Here is an 8,233-nt window from a genome sequence, read left to right as displayed (position 1 = left end):
GTGTGTGTGTGTGTGTGTGTGTGTGTGTGTGTGTGTGTGTGTGTGTGTGTGTGTGTGTGTGTGTGTGCATGCGTGCGTGCGTGCAAAGGTAATAGGTAATAATAGAATTGTAAAAACAAGATATTCTTTGTATACGAAAAAATTGATGACCTTAAAAAGGTCGTTTGTAGTTTCTGCAGTTTTTTCTTTGGTTTTCTTTGGCAGTAAAACTATAGAGAGTAGCTTGTTCAATTCCTCGTCATTGCGAATAGCCAGTTGTAGATATCTAGGAATGAGTCTTTTTGTCTTCTTGTCTTTGTTGTCGCGAGCGGCATGTCCCGCCAATTCCAATACTTCAGCAGCAAGATATTCCAGCTAGATAAACCGAAGCACCAGCACCGACATGCTCGGCGTAATTTCCTTTTCGCAGACACTTATAGATATCCATCCAATGAGGACCGCAATCCAGCATGATTGGAACGGGACTTTCATCTTTCCCTTAACTTTACCACCTTTGCATGACCAGACATATTTATTATCGTTAAAGAACGACGTGAAACATATGATACTTGACTCGTTGTATCTTTTGATGACCCACCTCCACTATTTATACTGCATCACGATAACTACGTGCGTCCAATGGCGTGACAGATTGGTGACGGTGTTACGTGTTACGTGATTGGTGCGCCGTTACTATCGCTTTACTGTGTACAAAAACTACATTATCTAAACAACTTTTTTTTTCTTGTATTCTATTTCAACATTTTTAAGATTTTGTTTTATTTCATAATTTATTCTGGAATTAACATTGAATATGATTTTTACAGATAAAAAATTCGTTATTCCTATAACTGCAGACTGTTGATTTATTGAATTAAAAGAACTTATTACAAATATACGAATTTTTTGGGAACTGCACTTTATAAAATCTAAAAAAAAGTATTACATATGTATTTTGATGTCTTTTTAATCAGCAGTTTTTAGAAAATTAAATATTGCTATCCGAAATGAATAAAAAATTAAAAAATCAATACTCATAAATATGAAATTTTACTGTAATATATTATAAGACCGTGTATGTGCGCGCGCGCGCGCGCGCGTGTGTGTGTGTGTGTGTGTTGTGATATGATAACACAATTATAGATTAAAGAGAATCAAAGTCTTAAACGACTACATACATAGTATATATTAATATAAATTCACATAAGAATCATACAAGCATTAAGGTCTAACTAGATCATTTAAGACTTTGATAAAGTTTTATGTTTCGCTGCATAGATCGATCAGAATATTTAAGAATTTCCGATGATAAAACGGATAATTTCAATGAATTTTTTTTATTCATGTATGATAATTTATCATAAAAAAATTATACACTGCAGAAAATCCCATTTAGTTGAATAAACTATTCTCTTATTTAGATATGAGTACGGTGATCATATTTTCTTAAATAAAATAAAGGACAAATCTAAAAATTTTAGGGCTTTGTTTCTACATGTTTTAAAAGAACCAGTTTGAAAAGAATGTCAAGAATCTGTGCATTATAAAATGTTATTGCACAGTATAATTAAATTGAGATAATGCGTACTTTTCTGAATTTAAAACTGGTTCGACTGTATTGGAATAAACCCTTGATCTGAAATAATAAAAGATTCGAAGTAATAAAAAATGAGAACAACTCTAGTTTAAATGAATTTAAAATATTTTCCACAAAGTAAAACTTTGTTCATTAATATAATATTATAGACATTGAAACGCTATAGTTAGAAAAAAATTTCCCGTAATGTCAAAATAAAGAACAATAAAGAACAATATTAAAAAATAAAGGACAAGATTGAATTTTGAAGAAACAAATAAATCTAAAGAACAGCTACCTAGAAAAGGACTTTACAATAAAGAACGTAGATATGGCCACTGTAGATATGAATAAATAAATCCTTGATTAATTCAATCAAATGGAATTCTCCATTAAAAGTAAATGTAGTGTAATTTATCGTTTCACACGAATAAGCATCTCGGACAACACATACCTGAAAGATTTCATAAAAATACAGTATAAAGATATTTTTTAGACATATGTAAATTTTCTTGACTAGAATTAAATTAATTTTTAATAATTAAGAATATAAAATATATACAAAGCTAAATAACTATGGAAATGATCTTTTATTTGTCTTAATTATGAAATCTTAACATAAATATACGATTTTTTTTATTGCATTTTTATTGCATGCGCATGATGGAATGCAGTTAAATAAGTCATGAATAATTTATTATTTAAAAATTCTATAATTATAATAGATTCTAAAAAACCTATAATAAATCTAATTAATTTGAATCAATCGGCAGCAAAGCAAAAGTTTTAACTATAATTGTTTTTAACCTAATTTTCTTTTCATGAAAAAAATATTACAATTCTTTATATAACAGAATTATGTACTACTTAATAAATGATTTTTTCCATCACTTTTCATTTTTACTTTAATTATATAATTGCTTCCTTTATTTTCATCGGTCATATTTAATTTTCTACAGAAAAAAATTTGTTTTCTCTTTCTAATTTCATAAACAATTTAACTTTTTTATTTTTTTTACAAATTGATGTACTTGTCATCGTCATAGACTTCATTTTACGCTATTTATTAAGGACCTTAACTCTAAACGTTATAATTAATTACACATAAATTACGCGTCATTAATTATATTCATTCGAATTGATAATAAACAATTTTTATTCTTGCACAAAATACCGCAAATAAATTCTCATTAGCCCTTCTTTGTTTTTACAAGAATTATTACTTGTTTTATTTGCTTTATCTAAATATCAAGCATATCTATTGACAATACATTTCAGTTATAATTTTTATATAATTTATTGATGTAAGTTTGCGATAAAGTCACCGATTAATTAATATAATATATTAGTTAAATTTTGATCAAAAATAAGGTAAATGCTACACTATTTTAATCTTATATAACATTAATTATTAAAAAATTATATTTTTATTTATAAAATATGAATAAACTTATTATATACGATTCAATTGATTCTTGCTATGAAAAACAAAAATCGGCGAATCGCAATATATATTGCAAAACAATAACTGATTTTGATTTAAACAAATATTGAATTAAAAACTCTTAATTATTCTCTGTAGAGTCTATAGTGAAGGACGCATGTCAAAACGCATGTCATATGAATTTACGAAGGTAGGCTAGGTCAAGGTGATTTCGTAGTGTAATTTGAATATTTCACTTCGTTGAATTATTTTCACTAAAAATAGACATCATTAACGTTTGCTTTATAAACGTTATATTACATCAGTTTTATATTTTAGTTTGTATAACATTTTTACATTTCTAGAAAAACACATGTTTATAATTTATTTTAGAGGTTATCTCTAAAATTATTATCAGAAATGTCCATTTTCGGAAATATCATTTTATCAATTTTTTATAATTTTATTAATACTTGTATAATAATTATTATATATAAATTTACGTAACGTGAAGTGTAAAAGTATCTTTGACATGTGTGTGTGACATAAAAATTAATAATAAAGTGTGTTTGATTTTACTGTTATATGAAATTCAATTCAGTAATAACAGATGCATGCTAATCTCTTTTTTGACATTTCTTTTAATAACTAATTTTTACTTCTTTTATTTTTTCTTATTTATATTTACAGATTGTTAGATATATTATTGATAATAAAATGGCGCCCAAGAATACTAATTATATTGTTTGGATTGATATGGAGGTATTGAAACATTATAAAACACCTATATACATAATATAATTATAATCAAGAGTAATAAAAAAAATTAATTTAGAAACATAAATCAATTACATGATATTTTTATAGATGACTGGACTTGATGTAGATAAAGATCATATATTAGAAATTGCCTGTGTTGTAACAGATAAGAAATTAAATAATGTTAGCGAGGAATTAAATATTGTAATACATCAGTCAGACGCAATATTAGAAAATATGAATGACTGGTGTAAAGAAACTCACACAAAGGTAAACTTTTAACTTATATGGATGTTAATATTTTTGAATTTTAGCATTTGCAAATTGATATATTTTGAGCTTTATAATTTAATTATTATATATTTCAGACAGGATTAGTTGAAAACTCTCGCTCAAGTACCATATCATTAGAAGAGGCTGAGAAGATGGTACTTGACTTTTTAAAAAAGCATATTCATGAACGTTCATGTCCATTGGCTGGAAGTTCGGTGTACATGGATCGTTTTTTTCTATATAAGAATATGCCATTAGTTAATAATTACTTGCACTACAGAATTATTGATGTTAGTACAATTAAGGAAATTGCTAGGTAAGAATAAGTTGCTTCTATTTTTATATAAACAAATAGAAATGCTGATATTTTTTTTCTTATGCAATGTAAACGATTAAATAGGAATCTGTCTTGCAATTGATGTTTAAAGCAATTTTAACAAAAAAATATGATACTATGAATAAACCATCATAATTTTTAGGAGATGGAATCCAAATGTATATAATTCGGCACCAAAAAAGAGAATAAATCATAGGGCTCTGGATGATATAAAAGAAAGCATTAATGAGCTAAAGCATTATAAAAAACATTTCTTTAAACTTTTATAATTTAATAGTAATATTTAGTATATTGTATTTAATTTAGATAAGGTAATTAATATTAATTAGTAACACTTACTTAGACTTAAGTTGTAGACGTAAGTAACGCATAAGCTTTGATATAGGACTTATTGCCGTCTCTTGGAGATATGTCCTATGTACGCCTATATACGCCAAAGTCTAAGTAAGTGTTACGATAATTCTTGTGCTCAGCCCCTATAACTCTTCATCTTTTTTTTAGGGTAACAATATTAACGAAATTCCTGAAATAATAAATTCAATAAATAAATTCAATAAATAAATGATAGGCAATTGGGAATTGGTGCTGTAGATGATGCGCAATTTTGCTTTAAAAAAACTTTATCTCAATAATAAGAAAATAATTAGTACATGTTTTGGCTAATTTTTTAGCCTTCTTCAACAAAACAACATAAAAAATTATTATACAGTAAAATATTTATCCCGTTGCAATTGAGAGGCAGTAATCATTCTGAAGCAAATTCCTCAGTTGAAAGGGTGGATGATAGTGAATGACTAAGAATCTCACAATGATGTAACTGATGATTAGAATAATGATAAATTTTGATATATCATAAATTTAATAATAATTATAATACAATTAAAAACATGGTCAATGAATAAAAACATATTGAAATTTAAAAAAATCCATATCATTATAAAAATCATGAATAATTTAACAATAAAAGGACAGTTCGATGTGAATGTATAGCAATGTATTCAAATATAGATGGATACCAATTTATACTGTAATAATTTTTTATATTATTTTAAGAAAACTAAAAGATTAATCGAAATATGTATACTAAATATTGAAATAAAACAAAATCATCTATAACGCTAATTCTCAATTGCCTGTTGTCATTTGTTTATTTATTGAATGCAAGAATCTTTTCCACCAATATAAGATTAATCTCAGAATCTCAGAATTAAAAAAATTAAGTCTAAATTAAATCGAGATTAAAGTTAATCTTATATTAGTAGAACTGGACTTAAGTAATTAGAAAAAGATAAAGAGTTGAATCGAGAATTGATTAAAATGGATTGAAATTTTTATGCATATTTTATGTCCAATCGAATCCAATTGAATAAAAAAACTTTTTATTGAATTCAATTAGATTTAATTAAATTGAAAAACTGTATTTCGTATTCAGAATTTTGAATTGAGTAATATATATGCATAGAAGATGTGAAGATGACAGTAGATGCATAGAAAAAGCTGCTGACATTATTTTTAGATTGAAAGGCATAGAAATGTATTTCATACAATTCCTATAAATGAATAAAAATGCATTTAGATTGAAAAGGATTTATTTTAATATTTCCGCGAATGCATATTTCTAAAAATCTGAATTCATTATTCTCGTTTGGGAAGTTAATTGTATGTTGAAAATAGGTATTACGAATACCTGGAGATTAGATTTACGAATCGCGTTGTGAATAAATGTATATGAATATAATATAAATTAAGAATTATTTTTCAATGGACATAATAAAATAATAATATCAATAATAATATCAATAAAACGTAGCATAAATTATTTTTATACGCATATCTGCACAAAATTGAAGCTTCGATTCCACAAAAATAAAATTAACTTTAATTTCGGTTTTAATTTTCTATCTATCTTTTTCTAATTCTTGGCAATAGAAAAAGAATAAATAATAAGTTAAATTTAAAATTAAAATATTAAAATTAATTCTACATTTGTAAACCGGGCCTTACAGAGCGGCATAGTATGTGTCAATCAATAAGCGCGCTGGAAACTGAGTACAACGAATCTGTTTACATGACGCGATAACAGCGTTGTCCACGCTCCTGAAAAGTTGCGCTCAGTTTGAACTGCTCACAAATAATTTAAATATTATATCATCATTCTGTTTTTATCGTTTATTATCAAATAAACAAGAATAGAAACACTGGAAATGTTTAAATTGAACGAATTAAATTCATATGATTGGTTATCGTCAAAAAACGCAAAATGATAGCTGCGTTCAGCAGAAAAATCAGCTTGACAATTGTAAAAAATTTTTTGATGTGAAAATTTTTTGCCCTTAGTTTCTCGTTGGATCTAAATGTATGAATCAATCATAAACTATGTTTATACAGCAGGTTTAATAATATCCGTAATTATTAAATTAAACAAGCCTAATATATACATTGGTCTTAATTCTAAAATTCAGCCAATGGAATACAAATTTCAGTTAGGATCAATCAGGACTAGCAACCCTATTGGCTGAATTTTAGAATTTTAGAGAAGATTGAAGCATAAACCAATCAATAGTCATTCGCTATTCCTCTGAAGGATAGAATGAACTGTGATTGATCAGTTGCATAACTATAATCTTTCAGTTTTCTTAAAATAATATAAAAAATTATTACAGTATAAATTGATATCCATCTACATTTGAATACATTGCATGATTTGTATTGTCCTTTTATTGTTAAATTATTCATGATTTTGACAATATATGGAATACCTTTTTATTAAATACAACTGTACTCAACAGTTGTAGTTCACGTTGACAAAGCAGCTAGTCTGCTCGCCGAACAAATGAATATGATTGGTTGTTACTTATAGATCCAACAAATCACATTCAATCGTTCGGCATGCAGGCTAGCAGCTTTGTCCGGTTTGAACACGTCCAATTCGCCCAATGTGATTTGCACATCGTCACCTGGCGGCAATCACGCGAAACATCTGAATTTAAATTTTTCAACGGATGTAGCGTGGCTCATTTCTGGCGTGTGGCGTTTATAAACAGTAAATGAACGCGAAATAAAACGCAAAATCGTTCAGTTGATGAATATAAAATCATAACTAGCCGTGTTGTGTTGTAGTGATAAATAATATTGTGCAACAAATCATCCAAAATGAATGATACACGTAACGTGAAGAAAGAGAAGAATCAGCATATACAAGTTTTCGTGCGTGTTAGGTAGGTAATAATAATTATTTGTGTTGCTGACACATTATTGCGTGTATTATTGAGGAAATTGAAACTCTGTACATAATTAGAGGCTTAAAATTGTCTTAAAAAATTTTTTTTAATCTTTGTTTCCTTGTTTCCCAATTTTAATTAAAACAATTTTAATTAAATAAATATTAGCTATATTCATTTTTGTAATCTTTATTTTCTATTAATATTGGCTTGTTATTTTTATGAAACAACTTTTTTCAATAGACCAATAAATCACAGTGAGAAAATTGGAAAATCTATTTCGGTATTGGAATTGCCAACTAACAAAGAAGTAGTGGTGCATGAAAGGATACAAGGCAGTCATTCAAAAAAATTCACATTTGACAAAGTATTTGGACCTGCATCAAAACAGGTAGAGACAATATGATGTTTCTTTGTATTGTATAAAAAAATAAAATTTTTTTTATCTTAAATGTTACTTTGAAGAAATATTTGTTTTAAAAAAGATTATAATTTTTAGATAGATGTTTATAATACAGTTGTTAATCCTTTGCTTGATGAAGTATTGGCTGGATATAATTGTACAGTTTTTGCTTATGGCCAAACTGGAACTGGAAAAACATTTACTATGGAAGGTGTTAGCAATGATCCATCATTACATTGGCAAAGTGTAAGTTATTTAAAAA

General features: G+C 26.9%; 2 protein-coding genes and 1 pseudogene across 2 annotated transcripts in view; 2 read left to right on the top strand and 1 right to left on the bottom strand.

The window, feature by feature from the left end:
* LOC108694911 overlaps positions 1-509 on the bottom strand; it is a 668-nt pseudogene extending 159 nt beyond the window's left edge.
* A 3,206-nt stretch (positions 510-3,715) lies between these two features.
* Positions 3,716-7,387, top strand: LOC108694910 (probable oligoribonuclease). Its single transcript, XM_018204607.1, has 5 exons — positions 3,716-3,740; positions 3,846-4,007; positions 4,106-4,326; positions 4,490-4,603; positions 7,243-7,387. Exons 1-5 carry the CDS (start codon positions 3,735-3,737, stop codon positions 7,385-7,387), a joined length of 648 nt encoding a protein of 215 aa, XP_018060096.1. The 5' UTR covers positions 3,716-3,734.
* A 113-nt stretch (positions 7,388-7,500) lies between these two features.
* Positions 7,501-8,233, top strand: part of LOC108695120 (kinesin-like protein Klp61F) — a 5,882-nt gene continuing 5,149 nt past the window's right edge. Inside the window, exons 1-3 of the mRNA XM_018204880.1 lie at positions 7,501-7,565; positions 7,812-7,959; positions 8,068-8,217. Of these exons, the coding sequence (XP_018060369.1) occupies positions 7,501-7,565; positions 7,812-7,959; positions 8,068-8,217 (363 nt within the window). The remainder of the gene's footprint in view (positions 7,566-7,811; positions 7,960-8,067; positions 8,218-8,233) is intronic.

The sequence above is a fragment of the Atta colombica genome, unplaced genomic scaffold, assembly GCF_001594045.1.
Source record: "Atta colombica isolate Treedump-2 unplaced genomic scaffold, Acol1.0 scaffold126, whole genome shotgun sequence".
Taxonomy (NCBI): domain Eukaryota; kingdom Metazoa; phylum Arthropoda; class Insecta; order Hymenoptera; family Formicidae; genus Atta; species Atta colombica.
Note: the sequence above shows the minus strand (reverse complement) of the source record. Positions and strands in the feature narration are given on the sequence as shown.